The 19,047-nt window shown below is 53.8% G+C and overlaps 1 protein-coding gene across 2 annotated transcripts in view; it reads left to right on the top strand.

Annotated features, from left to right (window-relative positions):
• The first annotated feature begins 288 nt into the window (after positions 1-288).
• Positions 289-19,047, top strand: part of EPS8L3 (EPS8 signaling adaptor L3) — a 29,620-nt gene continuing 10,861 nt past the window's right edge. The window contains exons 1-12 of one of the 2 annotated variants that reach the window (XM_084611535.1): positions 291-529; positions 2,213-2,274; positions 2,730-2,803; positions 11,100-11,164; positions 11,541-11,699; positions 11,986-12,135; positions 12,513-12,589; positions 13,103-13,284; positions 13,653-13,738; positions 15,492-15,606; positions 16,590-16,654; positions 18,066-18,143. In XM_084611535.1, the coding sequence (XP_084467661.1) occupies positions 2,237-2,274; positions 2,730-2,803; positions 11,100-11,164; positions 11,541-11,699; positions 11,986-12,135; positions 12,513-12,589; positions 13,103-13,284; positions 13,653-13,738; positions 15,492-15,606; positions 16,590-16,654; positions 18,066-18,143 (1,089 nt within the window). In that variant the 5' untranslated portion in view covers positions 291-529; positions 2,213-2,236. Of the gene's footprint in view, positions 530-2,212; positions 2,275-2,729; positions 2,804-11,099; positions 11,165-11,540; positions 11,700-11,985; positions 12,136-12,512; positions 12,590-13,102; positions 13,285-13,652; positions 13,739-15,491; positions 15,607-16,589; positions 16,655-18,065; positions 18,144-19,047 lie in introns of both variants that reach the window. The other variant, XM_084611536.1, reaches the window with a different exon arrangement.

Raw genomic sequence — 19,047 nt, 5'->3', positions numbered from 1 at the left:
AAAGCGATGCCGGGAGCTCAGCGCTGTGCGAGGAGGAAGCGCTGGAGGGCAGGATGTTCACAGGAGGGGGGCCGGCAGAGCTGTGCATGAGGGTCATGGCATTGTGGGAGGGGAGGGTCTGCTGTGTAGGGATCTCCGGAGCTGGGTTAGTCAGGGTGCTGACAATGAGGGTGGAGGTGCCCGGACAGAGCTGGGTGAGGGTCCGCTCTGAAGCTGCTGTAGCCTAGGATTACTATGCATCGGCAGGGGCCTGCAAGGTTGATGATTTCCCTATGCGAGAGAGCAAAGAGCAGCAGGCGTGGTCCCTGCGTCAGAAGCCAGACGAGATTATTATGATTCACTCCCTCTGGGTCCAGTTACCAAGAGAGTGAGTCCAGAGCTGGGGAGATCAAAGTCTGCAGTCGGAGCTGTAGATTGTCCAAGCCGCAGCTCCTGGCCCCCTCCTCTTCCCCTGAGTTTCTCCAGGAGAGAATGCCCCTGTGATCGCCCACTGGGAACTGGTAGGAGCCATCGCCCGACAACCTGCCAGGTAACCAACTTGCAGTATTCCCTGGACGCCAGCTTCCGGCTCCAAGCCTTAGCGAGGGAGGAGTAAGCAGCAGGCAGGTCCAGGTGATGATGGCTCCCCAGGGAGAAGACTCTGTGAGGAGCAGCTAAAATTGCTCGGGGAAAGGCCCTGCTCTCTGGGTCCGGCGGGCAGGCAGTGGTGGTGTGCTGCAACGTGCGGCTCTGGAAGGGGATCGATGTGAGCTGGGGTTAACCAGCAGCAACTCAGACACATGGTTACTAAGGGGGATCTCCCTCTCAAGCCAGGCGAGTTGCCCTCCCTCCAGCATTTCAAGCCCTGCAGGGAAAATGCCTGACCTGGGGCTTCTTAAAAGCAAGATGGCTGTCAAGGCCGTGACGCCACAAACTTCCTGGTGCTCTTCACCAGAGCCAGGGCGGTGGGGAGGCGGCTGGCCAGGAAGGGCTTGGATTGATCACAGCGCTTGTCTGATAAGTGGCATTGGTGGCTGTGAGGAGACAGGGCGGGCGAGAATGGAAGCCTGATTAGCCACAGGGCTCAGTCGAGACCAAGATTTGTGACACAGGAGCACAGGGATCAGAGCAGGGGCCCATCTAGCCTAGTCTCATGGCTCTGGCCCTGCCCAGCGCCAGCTACTTCAGAGGAAGGTGCAAGAAAACCCCCCTCCCCAGTGGACAATTGTGAAATAGCCTGACCCCGTTTGTTAAAGGGTAGCTCATGCCCTGAGGCAGGAGAGTTTATAGTCCCTCCAAACATCCAGGGGATCTATTTTCAGGAGGGGAGGCATTTGGGGTAATTGCGGGAGCTGGCCTCGTATTGTCCCTGCCCCTGCGGGGCCGATCCAGCCCGCAATGCAGCAGGTAAGAGTTTGAGGCGTGGAGGCTGGGGAAGAAGACAGGGAGAGAGTTTAGCTGAAGCCCTTTAGTGAAGGCTAAATCATAAGCTTGCCTCCCTGGGCTCCCCCACTGGAAAATGGTGGTTCCAGCCTCCAACCCTCCCGGAGTCCCCAAACCTCACTCTTTGGAAGCCCCTTATTCCCTGCAGCAGGGCTGCATGACTGGGCAGGATCAGGGTGTGCCCATGTACTGAGGGAGGTGATCAGTGATTCGTGTGCATTGGAGCCGAGGGGACAGGGGGTGGGGGGGAAGGAAAGCCGTGCAATTAGGGCTCTGACACTGGAACCAGCACCCCTACTGTGTAGATGACCATATTTCCCAACGGCAAAATGGGTCACCCTGTGGGGCTAGCCCGAGTCCTCTTGTGGCCCGAGCCACTTGCCCGAGACCCCCTCCCTGCATGGGGCTGGCGTCACTGCTCGCTGGAGCCCTGCCTGCCCCACATCCGAGGCTGGGACTGGTGTCACTGCTCACTCTCCCCCTGCCTCTCCCCCTGCGTGGGGCTGGCCTCACCACTCACCGCCAGGCACGTTCCTCCGCACCCACGCTTTTGACAGAAGTGGGCATTTGGCCCATTTGCTCTTGCCAACTGATCGGCTTTGCAAGAGCAATTGAGACAAATGCCCACCCTGGCCAGAAAAGTCAGGACGGCTGGGACAGGGCTTAAAAAAGGGGCTGTCCTGGCCACAATGGGACATATGATCATCCTACTACTTTCAGCTCCCTCTGCCTTGCCCTCCGGCAGCTGATCCCACCCTTGGGCATGGGCTCTGATGTTTCTGTTTTGCAGGGCCTGCCCTCTGGGACAACGGTGATGGAGCCCTTTGGCCACAGGACCGAGTCTGAGTACAAGTGAGTGCCCGTCTCTCTTAGGGCTCTGGGGGTGCCCCCTACCCTGCTGCGGTGAGCTCTGGGGGCTGTACTCCCCCACCCCACAGGCATACAGTACAATCAATGCTCCATCTGACAACTGCTTCTCTGACCATCCCCAGGGCTCTTGGGCAGAGCAGCCTACCTGGGAGACAGGGAGCATCTTCCAAACAGGGCCCAGGGACTGCTCTCTCTGCATCTCCCCATCTGGGTGAGGAGGCACCCCCTGAGATTCCTCACGGGCCAGTGGGGGCCAGGCAAAGGCCGACTGTCGTCAAACCCCACTCACCCAGCTCCGGAGCACAACCTGGCATGTGCCAGCAGGTCCCTGCACTGGGGAGCAAGGGCCCAAGCTCAGGGGGGAGGGAGGAGGGTCCTTGGGATCCTGGCAGATCTTATGACCCAGGTGTCTGTATGTTTGTCTGTCCTCTCTACAGTGAGTTCAGCAATGGCAGCCCAGACCTCATCAGAGCCAACAGCACATCCAGGCCCAGCAGCAAAGCCATTTACCGTAAGAACAGCGTCCCCCTCCCTTCAGCCTACCCATCCCCTTCCCCTCCCCCTCCCTCATGTCTCCACACCTCCCATCTAGGAGTGCAAGTAGGGTGGTACGCTCCAGTATGCTAGCAAGACTTTTAGCGGGTACGGGGTACCGGAAAGACTTAGCTAGCTAGCCTTAAAGGAGCAGAACGCAGCTAGGGAGAGCATTCATTCTTTATATGGGTTTAACAGCACAATACATATGCTAACAAACTTAAACAAAAGAAAAGGAGTACTTGTGGCAACTTAGAGACTAACCAATTTATTTGAGCGTAAGCTTTCGTGAGCTACAGCTCACTTCATCGGATGCCTACTGTGGAAAATACAGAAGATTGTTTTTATACACACAAATCATAAAAAAAATGGGTGTTTATCACTACAAAAGGTTTTCTCTCCTCTCACCCCACTCTCCTGCTGGTAATAGCTTATGTAAAGTGATCACTCTCCTTACAATGTGTATGATAATCAAGGTGGGCCATTTCTAGCACAAATCCAGGGTTTAACAAGAACTTCTGGGGGGGCAGGGCTTAGAAAAACAAGGGGAAATAGGTTACCTTGCATAATGACTTAGCCACTCCCAGTCTCTATTCAAGCCTAAGTTAATTGTATCCAATTTGCAAATGAATTCCAATTCAGCAGTCTCTCACTGGAGTCTGGATTTGAAGCCGTGACATTATCGGGGATAGTGTTCTTGACGGCTTGTAGTCCATCTTTGGGTGGAATGTTGGTGTAGAGGGGTTCTACATCCATCGTGGCCAGGATAATGTCACGGCTAACCTGGTGGCTGAAATTTGTGACTTTGTCCTTACCCATAACTATTTTACATTTGGGGACAATGTATACCTTTAAACCAGCGGCACTGCTATGGGTACCCGCATGGCCCCACAGTATGCCAACATTTTTATGGCTGACTAAGAACAACGCTTCCTCAGCTCTCGTCCCCTAACGCCCCTCCTCTACTTGCGAGATATTGATGACATCTTCATCATCTGGACCCATGGAAAAGAAGCTCTTGAGGAATTCCACCATGATTTCAACAATTTCCATCCCACCATCAACCTCAGCCTGGTCCAGTCCACACAAGAGATCCACTTCCTGGACACTACAGTGCTGATAAATGATGGTCACATAAACACCACCCTATACCAGAAACCTACTGACCGCTATTCCTACCTACATGCCTCCAGCTTTCACCCTGACCACACCACACGATCCATTGTCTACAGCCAAGCTCTGCGATACAACCGCATTTGCTCCAACCCCTCAGACAGAGACAAACACCTACAAGATCTCTGTCAAGCATTCTCACGACTACAATACCCACCTGCAGAAGTGAAAAAACAGATTGATAGAGCCAGAAGAGCTCCCAGAAGTCACCTACTACAGGACAGGCCTAACAAAGAAAATAACAGAACGCCACTAGCCGTCACCTTCAGCCCCCAACTAAAACCCCTCCAACGCATTATCAAGGATCTACAACCTATCCTGAAGGATGACCCAACACTCTCACAAATCTTGGGAGACAAACCAGTCCTTGCCTACAGACAGCCCCCCAACCTGAAGCGAATACTCACCAGCAACCACATACCACACAACAGAACCACTCACCCAGGAACCTATCCTTGCAACAAAGCCCGTTGCCAACTGTGTCCACGTATCTATTCAGGGGACACCATCACAGGGCCTAATCACATCAGCCACACTATCAGAGGCTCGTTCACCTGCACATCTACCAATGTGATATATGCCATCATGTGCCAGCAATGCCCCTCTGCCATATACATTGGTCAAACTGGACAGTCTCTACGTAAAAGAATAAATGGACACAAATCAGATGTCAAGAATTATAACATTCATAAACCAGTTGGAGAACACTTCAATCTCTCTGGTCACGTGATTACAGACATAGAATCATAGAATATCAGGGTTGGAAGGGACCTCAGGAGGTCATCTAGTCCAACCCCCTGCTCAAAAGCAGGACCAATCCCCAATTAAATCATCCCAGCCAGGGCTTTGTCAAGCCTGACCTTAAAAACTTCTAAGGAAGGAGATTCCACCACCTCCCTAGGTAACGCATTCCAGTGTTTCGCCACCCTCCTAGTGAAAAAGTTTTTCCTAATATCCAACCTAAACCTCCCCCACTGCAACTTGAGACCATTAATCCTTGTCCTGTCCTCTTCTAACACTGAGAACAGTCTAGAGCCATCCTCTCTGGAACCACCTTTCAGGTAGTTGAAAGCAGCTATCAAATCCCCCCTCATTCTTCTCTTCTGCAGACTAAACAATCCCAGTTTCCTCAGCCTCTCCTCATAAGTCATGTGTTCCAGACCCCTAATCATTTTTGTTGCCCTTCGCTGGACTCTTTCCAATTTATCCACATCCTTCTTGCAGTGTGGGGCCCAAAACTGGACACAGTACTCCAGATGAGGCCTCACCAATGTCGAATAGAGGGGGACGATCACGTCCCTCGATCTGCTGGCTATGCCCCTACTTATACATCCCAAAATGCCATTGGCCTTCTTGGCAACAAGGGCACACTGCTGACTCATATCCAGCTTCTCGTCCACTGTCACCCCTAGGTCCTTTTCCGCAGAACTGCTGCCTAGCCATTCGGTCCCTAGTCTGTAGCTGTGCATTGGGTTCTTCCGTCCTAAGTGCAGGACCCTGTACTTATCCTTATTGAACCTCATCAGATTTCTTTTGGCCTAATCCTCCAATTTGTCCAGGTCCCTCTGTATCCGGTCCCTCCCCTCCAGCGTATCTACCACTCCTCCCAGTTTAGTATCATCCGCAAATTTGCTGAGAGTGCAATCCACACCATCCTCCAGATCATTTATGAAGATATTGAACAAAACCGGCCCCAGGACCAACCCCTGGGGCACTGCACTTGACACCGGCTGCCAACTAGACATGGAGCCATTGATCACTACCCGTTGAGCCCGACAATCTAGCCAACTTTCTACCCACCTTATAGTGCATTCATCCAGCCCATACTTCTTTAACTTGCTGACAAGAATACTGTGGGAGACAGTGTCAAAAGCTTTGCTAAAGTCAAGAAACAATACATCCACTGCTTTCCCTTCATCCACAGAACCAGTAATCTCATCATAGAAGGCGATTAGATTAGTCAGGCATGACCTTCCCTTGGTGAATCCATGCTGACTGTTCCTGATCACTCTCCTCTCATGTAAGTGCTTCAGGATTGATTCTTTGAGGACCTGCTCCATGATTTTTCCGGGGACTGAAGTGAGGCTGACTGGCCTGTAGTTCCCAGGATCTTCCTTCTTCCCTTTTTTAAAGATTGGCACTACATTAGCCTTTTTCCAGTCACCTGAGACTTCCCCCGTTCGCCACGAGTTTTCAAAGATAATGGCCAATGGCTCTGCACTCACAGCCGCCAGTTCCTTTAGCACTCTCGGATGCAACTCGTCCGGCCCCATGGACTTGTGCACGTCCAGCTTTTCTAAATAGTCCCTAACCACCTCTTTCTCCACAGAGGGCTGGCCATCTATTCCCCATACTGTGCTGCCCAGTGCAGCAGTCTGGTAGCTGACCTTGTTAGTGAAGACCGAGGCAAAAAAAGCATTGAGTACATTAGCTTTTTCCACCTCCTCTGTCACTAGGTTGCCTCCCTCATTCAGTAAGGGGCCCACACTTTCCTTGGCTTTCTTCTTGTTGCCAACATACCTGAAGAAACCCTTCTTGTTACTCTTAACATCTCTCGCTAGCTGCAGCTCCAGGTGCGATTTGGCCCTCCTGATTTCATTCCTACATGCCCGAGCAATATTTTTATACTCTTCCCTGGTCATATGTCCAACCTTCCACTTCTTGTAAGCTTCTTTTTTATGTTTAAGATCCGCTAGGATTTCACTGTTAAGCCAAGCTGGTCACCTGCCATATTTACTATTCTTTCAACACATCAGGATGGTTTGTCCCTGTAACCTCAACAGGGATTCCTTGAAATACAGCCAGCTCTCCTGGACTCCTTTCCCCTTCATGTTAATCCCCCAGGGGATCCTACCCATCTGTTCCCTGAGGGAGTCGAAGTCTGCTTTCCTGAAGTCCAGGGTCCGTATCCTGCTGCTTACCTTTCTTCCCTGTGTCAGGATCCTGACCTCAGCCAACTCATGGTCACTGCCTCCCAGATTCCCATCCACTTTTGCTTTCCCCACTAATTCTACCCGGTTTGTGAGCAGGAGGTCAAGAAAAGCGCCCCCACAGTTGGCTCCTCTAGCACTTGCGCCAGGAAATTGTCCCCTACGCTTTCCAAAAACTTCCTGGATTGTCTATGCACCGCTGTATTGCTCTCCCAGCAGATATCAGGAAAATTAAAGTCACCCATGAGAACCAGGGCGTGCGATCTAGTAGCTTCCGCGAGCTGCTTGAAGAAAGCCTCATCCACCTCATCCCCCTGGTCCGGTGGTCTATAGCAGACTCCCACCACTACATCACTCTTGTTGCTCACACTTCTAAACTTAATCCAGAGACACTCAGGTTTTTCTGCAGTTTCATACCAGAGCTCTGAGCAGTCATACTGCTCCCTTACATACATTGCTACTCCCCCACCTTTTCCGCCCTTCCTGAACAGTTTATAACCATCCATGACAGTACTCCAGTCATGTGAGTTATCCCACCAAGTCTCTGTTATTCCAATCACGTCATAATTCCTTGACATCACCAGGACCTCCAGTTCTCCCTGCTTGTTTCCAAGGCTTTGTGCATTCGTATATAAGCGCTTGAGATAACCTGCTGATCGCCCCTCATTCTCAGTATGAGGCAGGAGCCCTCCCCTCACAGACATTCCTGCCTGTGCTTCCTCCTGGTATCCTGCTTTCCCACTTACCTCAGGAAAGTTGCGATATTACAACAGAAAAACTTCAAATCCAGACTCCAGCGAGGGACTGCTGAATTGGAATTCATTTGCAAATTGGATACAATTAACTTAGGCTTGAATAGAGACTGGGAGTGGCTAAGTCATTATACAAGGTAACCTATTTCCCCTTGTTTTCCTAACCCCCCCCCCCCCCCCGCTCAGACGTTCTTGTTAAACCCTGGATTTGTGCTGGAAATGGCCCACCTTGATTATCATACACATTGTAAGGAGAGTGATCACTTTACATAAGCTAATACCAGCAGAAGAGTGGAGTGGGGGAGAGAAAACCTTTTGTAGTGATAAACACCCATTTTTTCATGATTTGTGTGTATAAAAACAAACATTTTCTGTATTTTCCACAGTATGCATCCGATGAAGTGAGCTGTAGCTCATGAAAGCTCATGCTCAAATAAATTGGTTAGTCTCTAAGGTGCCACAAGTACTCCTTTTCTTTTTGCGAATACAGACTAACAGGGCTGTTACTCTGAAACCTGTCATTAAACAAAAGCTTTGTTTAAGTTTGTTAGCATATGTATTGTGCTGTTAAGTTGGTCAGGAGTCATAGAATCATAGAATATCAGGGCTGGAAGGGACCCCAGAAGGTCATCTAGTCCAACACCCTGCTCAAAGCAGGACCGATCCCCAATTAAATCATCCCAGCCAGGGCTTTGTCAAGCCTGACCTTAAAAACTTCTAAGGAAGGAGATTCCACCACCTCCCTAGGTAACGCATTCCAGTGTTTCACCACCCTCCTAGTGAAAAGGTTTTTCCTAATATCCAACCTAAATCTCCCCCACTGCAACTTGAGACCATTACTCCTTATTCTGTCATCAGCTACCACTGAGAACAGTCTAGATCCATCCTCTTTGGAACCCCCTTCCAGGTAGATAAAAGCAGCTATCAAATCCCCACTCATTCTTCTTTTCCGTAGACTAAACATCCCCAGTTCCCTCAGCCTCTCCTCATAACTTATGTGTTCCAGTCCCCTCATCATTTTTGTTGCCCTCCACTGGACTCTCTCCAATTTCTCCACATCCTTCTTGTAGTGTGGGCCCCAAAACTGGACACAGTACTCCAGATGAGGCCTCCCCAGTGTCGAATAGAGCGGAATGATCACGTCTCTCAATCTGCTGGCAATGCCCCTACGTATACATCCCAAAATGCCATTGGCCTTCTTGGCAACAAGGGCACACTGCTGACTCATATCCAGCTTCTCGTCCACTGTAACCCCTAGGTCCTTTTCTGCAGAACTGCTGCCGAGCCTTTCGGTCCCTAGTCTGTAGCGGTGCATGGGATTCTTCCGTCCTAAGTGCAGGACTCTGCACTTGTCCTTGTTGAACCTCATCAGATTTCTTTTGCCCCAATCCTCCAATATGTCTAGGTCCCTCTGTATCCTATCCCTGCCCTCCAGCGTATCTACCTCTCCTCCCAGTTTAGTGTCATCTGCAAACTTGCTGAGAGTGCAATCCACACCATCCTCCAGATCATTTATGAAGATATTGAACAAAACCGGCCCGAGGACCGACCCTTGGGGCACTCCACTTGATACTGGCTGCCAACTAGACATGGAGCCATTGATCACTACCCGCTGAGCCCGACAATCTAGCCAGCTTTCTATCCACCTTATAGTCCATTCATCCAGCCCATACTTCTTTAACTTGCTGGCAAGAATACTGTGGGAGACGGTGTCAAAAGCTTTGCTAAAGTCAAGGAACAATATGTTCACTGTTTTCCCTTCATCCACAGAACCAGTTATCTCGTCATAGAAGGCAATTAGATTAGTCAGGCATGACTTGCCCTTGGTGAATCCATGCTGACTGTTCCTGATCACTTTCCTCTCCTCTAAGTGCTTCAGAATTGATTCCTTGAGGACCTGCTCTATGATTTTTCCAGGGACTGAGTTGAGGCTGACTGGCCTGTAATTCCCAGGATCCTCCTCCTTCTCTTTTTTAAAGATGGGCACTACATTAGCCTTTTTCCAGTCGTCCGGGACTTCCCCCGATCGCCATGAGTTTTCAAAGATAATGGCCAATGGCTCTGCAATCACAACCGCCAACTCCTTTAGCACTCTCAGATGCAGCCCATCCGGCCCCATGGACTTGTGCACGTCCAGCTTTTCTAAATAGTCCCGAACCACTTCTTTCTCCACAGAGGGCTGGTCACCTCCTCCCCATGCTGTGCTGCCCAGTGCAGTAGTCTGGGAGCTGAGGGGAAAGGTGAGGGGACGGAAGGTGTTTAGACAGTGTTTTTGATTCCTGCTCCAGCCTCTGGACTATGAACATATACTGATGGGAGCATTCTAACCAAGGGACTGAAGACTTTAAGGTAATCTGGAGCCTTCATATTTCCTTGATCCTTTGCAGATGGACTTATGAGTTGGATATGGTACAGAGACTGTTCTAGCCTCATTGATTGCTGATTTCTCCCTTGCAATGGACAAAGATCAGATCTCTGCTGACTTTCTCACATGAGTCAGCAGCCTTTGACAGCTGTGATATAAGCAACATAGCCCTTGCTTGAGTGATTTTGTTCTTTCCTCTCCAAATGTCAAAGCCTGTTCCCATTGAACTCAATAGCAAAACTCCTTTTGATTTCAGTGGGAACAGGATTTGGTCCCAAGAGATTAGAGAATGTACTTTTGATCAATTGCTTATCTGTCCAGAGATAGTTCTCATGCACGTCCTGCCAGGCTGATTTTGATTGCCCATCCTGTACGTCATGCTGAGGAAAATAATAAAACAATTTGGGCTGTAGCTCTATCAAGATGTACGTGGCACACAGAGTTCTGTGCCTCTTTTGCATCACACCCAGATGGTGCAGCATCTTTGCTTGCCTAGTGCCTGGCAGAGAGCAATACTTAGGCCTTGTCTACGCTGCCACTTTACAGCGCTGAAAATTTCTCACTCGGGAGTGTGAAAAAACACCCCCCACGAGCGATGTAACGTAGACAGTGCACCAGCGCTGGAAGCTACTCCCCCGCAACTACCCAGCCACGTTAAAGTCACATTAAAGGGAAAGTGGGTGATTGTCCTTCCTATCCTTCTTTCATTAAAAAAGTTTTCAGTTTGGGGTGCTGCTGGAAGTACAGGGGGCACCAGCGGCCCAAAGCATCATTTTACAATCGCATCTGTTTAATGGAGTTGTAAAATTTTAGACAAGTAAGGGGGGTGTCGGAGGGGACGGGGAGAGCGTGGGGGCCCCGGGCTGGGGGTGGGGTGGGGAGGAGTCACATGGAGGGTGTTACGTGGGGAGGTCACGTGACACCCCCGTTGTGTCCCTCCCATGAGTGCAAGAAATGCTTTCTCCTTGCACCACGTCTCCTGTCAGCCAGCCCCTTCTTCTCCCCAGATTTCTGCCTCACCCTTTCATTCCTCTTGCCCCTCTCCGCCTGCAGGCCAGCGCAAACATTACACCCTCTCCACACTGAAGCAGCAAAGCAATTTCCAGCACCGCGTGGAGGTAGGAGAAGCCCAAGCGGCCTGTTTTCCCTCCCTGGAGAAAATGCCCCGTGCACCCCTGCTCATCAGAGCCCGACCAGCTGCCCCCGCGCTGTCACCTCCCCTCAGCGGGGAAGGGCCTTCCCAGCATGCTCCGGTGCGCCAGGATGGGCAATGCAGCTGCATGCTGCTTCCTCTGGGCTTGCACCGTGGCTGGGTTCCCCACCGCCCAGCAAAACCCTGATTGCCGACGAGACATCCCAGCCTCGTGCTCTGCACGGGCCAGTACCACCCACCGCCACCTCGGTCAGCCACGTCACGTGGTCCCCTCTCCTGTGGTCAGGGGCCGGGGTCGGGGGCACTGGGGAAGGCCTGGACTCTGTACTGTGTGTCCCCAGCACCTGCTCACCGCCCACGTGGACTCCAAGGACATCTGTGGCGTGGACGACTGTGTGGCACAGCTGAAGATGATGGATGCGCAGGGACGGGTCTGGGGACAGGACATGGTCCTGCAAGTGAAGGGCCCCGAGCTGCTGTTGAGCGACATCGAGACCAAGGTGCATGGGGGTCTCCCAGCCCATCTCAGCCTCCCATCCTCCCAGCAGGGCCCCGCCCCACCCTGCAGCATGCACTCTCTTTAGGGTCCTGGGGGAGATAGCAGAGTGCATCGGGGGGCTTGCTCTTTTCCTGCAAGCCCTATGGGAGGGGATATGCTGCCTCTGGCCCATTGGGTTCCCCTCACACCCCATGTTCATGGGAGAGGAGCTTGGATCCCCAGCAGAGCAGAGACACCCACTGTCCTGCTGATCGGCCCCTGTTTCCTCCCCCTCCCCTCCGCTGCAGGAGGAGTTGGAGAGCTACCCCCTTGAGAGCGTCCAGGCGTGCGCTGCCATACTCAGCCCCTGTGTCTACAACTCCATCCTGGCCGTCACCGTGAGGGAGCAGAGCCAGCATGGGAGCAGCATCCTCCTCTTCCAGTGCGAGCAGCTTGGGGTGAGCAGCATGGGCCGGCTACACAGAACCACCTCGGGGGGGCGGCGGAATGGCCTAAGGACGGCTTCAGCCAGCGGCTTGGCCCCCTCCTCGCAGCACGGGAATGGGAGACTCGTTAGCATGGGGTGCCATGTGACACTGCAGCCCTGTGCTGGATGGAATCAGGACGGCGTTTCATTGTCCCCACACTGCTAGGGAGAGTCTCCTATAGCTCCAGTAGCCGTTGCTTTCAGAACTGGATGCTCTGGGGTCTAATCCCCACTATTGGCAGGAAGTTCTGCGTGGCTGCGGCATGCAGCGTAGGGACTGCAGCTCTCGACTGCAGGGCTGTGGAGGGGAACTCACGGTTCTGCTGTTTCCTCTTCCCTTCCCACCAGGCAGAGCTGATGAAAGCCAACCTGGAGAAGGCCATCAAGGAGTGGAAAGGGGAACGGGAGAGTCAGGACATGCTCAGGTAATGGGGTGCAGAGAGCCTGTCTCCAGCAGGGTAAGTTAGGTGCAACCCTCCAACCACTGTCTCTTGATGGGGCACTTCCAGGTCTGACACAGTCCCACAACCCTGGATTCCCAGGAGCCCCCCTCTCCCCTTCCACACACCCCTGGATTTCCAGTAAGGATCCCCCCATAAAGGTACAAAAAAATTCCCCACCTTCTGAGGTCCCCAAGGGATACAGCCCACACCCCAGCTCTAGACAGGGGCCCTCAGTCCTTCCATAGAGTTGGGGTGCTCCTAGGGTTGAGCCACACAGAGCCCTCGTGGATGGGATGTATCCCCCCCCCCCACCCCTCTTCCTCGGGGACACCAGGGATTTCTCTTCCAGTGTCCCCAGGGGGTGTAATGCAGTCCCTTCTCTATGGCAGAAGAAGCCTTCTCCCAGCCCCCAGTGACCTGATCCCCCACCCCGTCTGCAGGGATAGCACTCAGTGCTGCATGACTAGAAGACGCCCTCCTTGTTCCCTTTCTCAGGAGCAGTTTGGAGACCATGCTGTCCCAGCAGAGCCGAGGGTCCTTCCACAGCAGCCTCCCACAGATCAGCCAGGATAGGTGGGCTGGACTGTCAGACCCAAACCCCGTTATTCCTCCCACACCACAGGAGTGGCAGAGCCAAGACCAGGTGCCCCGGAATCCTCCAGCCTTCATGGATTATGGTAAACAGGCTCAGGTGTGGCAGGGAGGGGGTGGTGAGTGGGGGAGGGTTGGCGTGGAGGAGGGGCAGGCCAGGGAGGTATAGGTTCGGAGCAGGATTTGGACTCAGGACTCCTGGATTCCCTTCCCAGCTCTGCCACTGACTCTCTGTAACATGGGGCTCCTGATACTGGCTCCCCTTAGCCAAGCTGTATTCACTGATGTCTGCAGAGCGCTGGAGGTGCTGTGGGAGGGTGCAGAGGGCAATGGAGGGGGACAGGGTTGGGGGAGGAGCTGTAAGTCTGAGCCCTGACGGAGGGGGCCATGGAATGGAAACCCCACCACAAACCCCTGCCTGCTGTGACTGACCTCAGCCTCCTGGGTATTGCAGGGCCTGGCCAGCCGCAGCCCCCAAAGCCGAGAGATGAGTGGACGGATCCCAGCTTGCAGGCAATGCAGGACTTGGACAAAGACACTGTAAGTGCCCCAGGACTGCTCCAGCTGCTTCCCTGACACCAGCTTTTCCTGGGACTGCTGCAGCCCCCCTCATCGCCTGGTGGAGCCTGCCCCCAAGGATAGGCTTGGCCCCTGGTGCATCACCAGGCAAACGTGCAGTAGGGCAGAGCTTGTTTGGGTTTGGTATTGACACGCTTCTGACCCTCTCGGGGGCTGCGGTGTTGGGCTGGGACCTGCATGGGAAGGAACTCTCCAAGCGCCCTGCCAGACCCGAGAAGAATGGCCTCTGCCTTAGAAAGGCCTAGAGAGCAGCTGGCAGAAGAGGGAGAGGAAGTAGCTGCCAGGGGGTAGCTGGGTGGATTTTTAGCCTCTGCAGTTCTGCTAGCTGGCTTAGGGGACAAGATGTGTCCCAGCCCTGCCCAGAAGGAGCTGTGGGCCGGCCAGCGAGTGGAAGTGGGGATACAGCCAAAGGAGGAGCTGGGGAGATCAGGTTTGCTCGCCTCAGAGGTTCACAGCAGCCCTCAGTTTGGCCACTTTTGCTAGTGGCTCAAACCTGCCATTCACTCAGCTAACCTCATCACTGGCCAGCATAGGGAAACAGAAGGAGAACAATCCCCACAGTCTCTGCTGATCCACCTAGTAGGTTGGGGGACAGGCCAGGGACCTTCCCCTCTGGTGGGACCCACAGTCCAGGAGAACTCCTCCTCTATCCAATAGGGGGAAGGGGGGAACCCAGGCCCACCCTCTACTCCGGGTTCCAGCCCAGGGCCCTGTGGATCACAGATATCTACAGTGTTTCTTGTAACAGCTGTGTGACAGCTACAACTCCCTGGGCTACTTCCCCATGGCCTTCCCCCCAACACCTTCTGTATCCTCACTGCAGGAACTTCCTCCTGACGCCAGATAGCGTTTGTACTCCTCAGTCCTCCAGCAGCACGCCCTCTCACTCTCAGCTCCTTGCGTGCCCCTCACTGGCTGGGGTGAGATCCTTTTCAAACCAGATGCCCTGATTAGTCTGCCTGTCTTAATTGATTCTAGCAATCTCCTGATTGTTCTGGAACCGCCCCTGTTACCTTATCCAGGGAAAAAGGACCTGCTTAACCTGGAGCTAATATATCTCCCTCTGTCACTCTCCTGTAGCCATCTGGCCTGACCCTGTCACAAGCTGATCACTCTTGGCTATGGGTGGTGTTCCGTCCAGGGAGCTCACAATGCAATTAGACTGCTTCAGTATTTTGGATATCAATCAAGGACTTATTACTAGAATTGGTCTGATAATTGCTGAGCTGGATGTGTGCAGGCATGGGTTCATTAACATCTGGAGCAGAGATCCCCCAGGATGCAGTGCTTCCCTGCTTTTCTGGTCCCAGAGTTCAGTGCAATTCTTGTCTTGGAATCTCCGTTCTCCATTCTGTATGCTAATGAGGATGCCTCCCTGTCCCATCTTTGATGCAGATGAGGCTGGGGGAGTTGCCTTAATCTTGTCACCCTTGTCAGGAGGGGTCTAGGTGTGTCTCCCACCGCCCTTCACTGCTCTCTGTAAGTCTTTTCTCTGATCGGTTTTGGTTCCAGCAGAGGCTTGGGGGGGGGTGTCCTTTCATGAGTCAGATAGGCTGGATACTGTGCCCTGGTTCCCCAAGAACACAGAGCAGACTGGTATCACCTTGCTCTGTGCTCTGGCTGCAGTTAGGCCTGGGCGTTCTCCCCAGAGATAGAGGCTGGCCTGGGGCCCTGCCATGGCTCAGATACATCCCGGCTGCTTCTGTGTCGGCAGGAAATCCTGAACCATGTGCTGAGTGACATCGAGCTCTTTGTGGGGAAGCTGAAGGAGACGAGCGGCTCGGTGAGCAGCAAGAAGAAGTCGAAGAAAAAGGACAAGGAGAGAGGAGGTGAGGGAGGGAGGGAGAAAGGTTCTGTGGAAAGAAGGGGGCCTGGGACTCCTAGGAGAAGCAGGGTCAGTCTCTGCGTGGTCCCTCCAGGGGAAAGGTGACCTGGGGAGGTCTCTGAGGGGACATCTCCGCAGCTGTGGAGTGAGCCTCCCAGCCTCGGTAGGCAGATGCACGAGCTCTGCTTCAGCGAATGCGCTTCAGAGTAGCCATGTGCATGTTGTGGCATGAGCATGGCACAGGTTGCTCACCCTATCGTGGAGCCAGGGGCTCGGGCAGGCTTGGACTCCATGTCCCGCCTGTGCTGAGCATCCACAATGCTATTCATGTGGTATGTGTCCGTCTACCCGGGGTGGGACACTCACTCCCAGCTGTAGTGAGTGTAGACACACCCTGTGATGGGAGAGGAGGGTCTGGGGGACAGGTCTCTGTGGGGGCCCCCAGGGGAAGGAAGTGTCTCATGAGGCTAGGATCTGTGCCCCTGGCTAGCATATCCATATCTCCAGCCTGCGGTGGGCAGCGGAGAGCATGCGGCTTTCATGACATTGGGGCGGGCGAGGAATTACCCCATGAACAGAGCTCCGTGCCCTTTAGCACAGTCTCTGCCCCTTCCGAATGGCTAGGTGGGGTCCCGAGGCCTGGGCTGCTCCTGCCCTGGCTCAGTCCCCAGGCCTGTTCTGCCTCTCTGAGAGCCAGTTCCAAAGCTGGGGCTGGGGCCCATCTCTTGAGGCTCTCTGCTGTTCTCAGCTGTTAGGAGGTGGGATGGGGAGGGAGGCGGGACAGTGGATGGATGGATGGATGGATGGACAGGGCCCACTCCTGAGAGCAAAGCTGCCTGCCCTGAGAGGCGTGGGTGGAGAGGCTGATCTGTCTCTGGGCATCTGGCTGTCTGCTTGCTGTGGTGTGGGAGAGATGGGCGAAGCGCCCAGCTACCAGGCTGACAGCTCCCTCCTGTCTCTCCCGTCTCTCCCTCCCATCTCTCCCAGTGCTGCCCCCAGAGCCTGAGTGGGAGGCCTGCTTCCAGAAGATCAAATACGCCTTAAACCTGCTGGTAGGTCAGGGCTACTGGCTGGGTGGGCAGAGCTGGCTGGGGGTTGAAGAGGGGTGCCCATGGCAGCACCACACAGGGCCCATTGACACCGCCCGGCCCAATCAGCAGAGGGCACAAAGCCAGCGGGGGGACCTATCCCCTCCCCGCAAGAGGCTGAGCACTGGGATACAGTGGAGATGAGCATGGTATAAATGCCTGGATGCAGAGACCCTGTGCACCCAACCCCCTGTGGCCCACTCCCCTCAGCGCCGCCAGGGAATCACGTTAGTTATTGAAACAAAACAGGATCTGGGATGGAGGGATCTGGGGGTGGAGGGTGGAGTCAGAGGGCCTATAACGCCGGGATAAATCTATGGCTACTTGGCAGCCTCCTGGAGCCAGGAAATCCCTGGCGCTGCTCGGGCCCTATCGCTTGAGTCGAAGAAGTTTCTGTCAGCCGCCATGGGACTAGCGGGGTCATTGGTCTGACCTGGCACAAGCAGTGAGGGCCAGGGGACTGGTCTGGTCTTGCAAGGCAGTTCCCGTGGGGTTCCTCTGCTGAGGCGCTCAGAAACGTTGGTGATGAGTGTGGCATGAGAACCGATATAGAGAAGAGTATCTGGAGCTGACTGTGTTGTATGTCCCTGGCTGTCCCTCCTGCAGGATCGTAAGCCAGGGCGGTGGGGGTATGGTCGGGGGGTGCATATGTAGGCTTGGCAGAATTCAGGTTTTATTGTCTCTAATTTTGAAGATTAATAATGATTTTTTTCTATTTTTAGTTATTTTAATTGTTACGGTTGCTGTAAATTAAGTGGGGGGCCTGGCTGGAGCTAGGGCTAGGGTAGTGCTGGCAGTGGGGCTGCAGGGGGCTCCCCACACAGCCAAGGGGCCCAAGACGCCAGAGCACAAGGGGCTGGAGAGGCTGCAGTCATCTTGGCCTGGAGGGGCAGAGATCCCCAGCCAGGCCTACAAGGAGGAAGAAGAGTCCCCAGCCGTAGGGCAGGCCATCTGGTTGCTGAATGGCTCCTACCTGGGACAGACCATTGGGTGGACTCCCCCATGGCTGGGGTACTCCTCCTCTAGTCCTCACAGTCCTGGCCAGGCCTCTCTGCTCTGCCCTGCCAAGATCGCAGCCTCCCCCACACTTTGCACCTGCAGGGGTCAGGTGTCTCAAAGAACACTGCATATGGCATAGGTACGGGTTTGTCCTATCCATGCAGCAGGGAGATCCTGGGTGCTGGGGGCTCTGCGGCCAACTCCCCTGCTCTACCAGGGCCAGCCACACTTGTTACAGAGCACATGCTGCAGCCAAGTTTGCAACCCCTCTGCATTGCTCCTCCTTGCGTTAGCCGCCCAGGGTGCAGCTACCTCCCTGGCGGTGGGGCCAAGGCAGAGAGGTGAAAAGCTTCACCTGTGTTTTGTCTCTGCCCAGGGGAAGCTGAGACCTAAGCTGCAGCAGCAGCCCAGTGCCCCGGAACTGGTTCGACTCGTCTTCTCCACCCTCTCCTTTGTGAGTATCCCAGACCGTTCGGATCCATCTCATTGACCCCCTTTGTATCCATGCAGCCAATGGGCTGGCAGGCTGGGCAATACCAGGATGCGAATTGTAGTCTCCGAATGACACCATTGTTCCAAACTGATCCTGCTCTCCTTGGGAAGTGCCTACGGGAATGCAGGCCAGATCCGCAACTGGTGTCAGCTGGTAGAGCTTCATCAGCTTTGGGGGAGCTGCCTCCATCTCCACGACTTCAACGGCACTAAACCAGCTCATCCCAGGTGAAGAACTGCCCCCGAAACTCCTACTCTGGGAGTTGGATTGAGGGCTCCAGAAAACCTGATCGTTGGCTGAGCCCAAAGCCCAGGTCTCTGAGCCTCACCAAATAAGGAAAGCTCATACGCACAGTGCTTTCCTCAGCTGCAAACCTCCACAAAGGGAAGGATCTGTTTTCTCTTTGCTGTATCCCACATGCGCATTGCAGCAGCAAAGAGAAACCTTGGGAGACAGAGTGCCAAACACTCAGCCTAGGGGACGATCAGATCCTTCAGCAAGCAGCAGCATTCTTCAGGGGTAGGTGTAACGACTGCCATTGTGGCTTCTGCCAGAAATTCCAGATCTAAGCCCCTTTGTCCTATGTGGGCACAGAGTGGGATCGGCTCACAGTGGACAATGGGTTGCAGGCAGATTTTTCCCCACCACAGGAATCTGAGAGACCCCAGATTTTCTCTGGCAGTAAAATTCTCAGGACATAGCCTTGTGGCTACCAGGAGAGGGCATGGGCTAGTGATTCAAGCACAGGCCTGGGAGTCAGGACTCCTGGCTTTTGTTCCCACCTTTGCCACTGGCTCGCTTTGTGACCTTGAGCAAGTCACTTCCCCTCTCTGTGGTTCCATGTCCTGACCTGTAAAACTGGCAT

The sequence above is a fragment of the Lepidochelys olivacea genome (assembly GCF_965140295.1).
Source record: "Lepidochelys olivacea isolate rLepOli2 genome assembly, chromosome: 21".
Lineage (NCBI taxonomy): Eukaryota > Metazoa > Chordata > Testudines > Cheloniidae > Lepidochelys > Lepidochelys olivacea.
The sequence above is the reverse complement of the archived record's forward strand: the minus strand, read 5'-3'. Positions and strand labels throughout refer to the sequence as shown.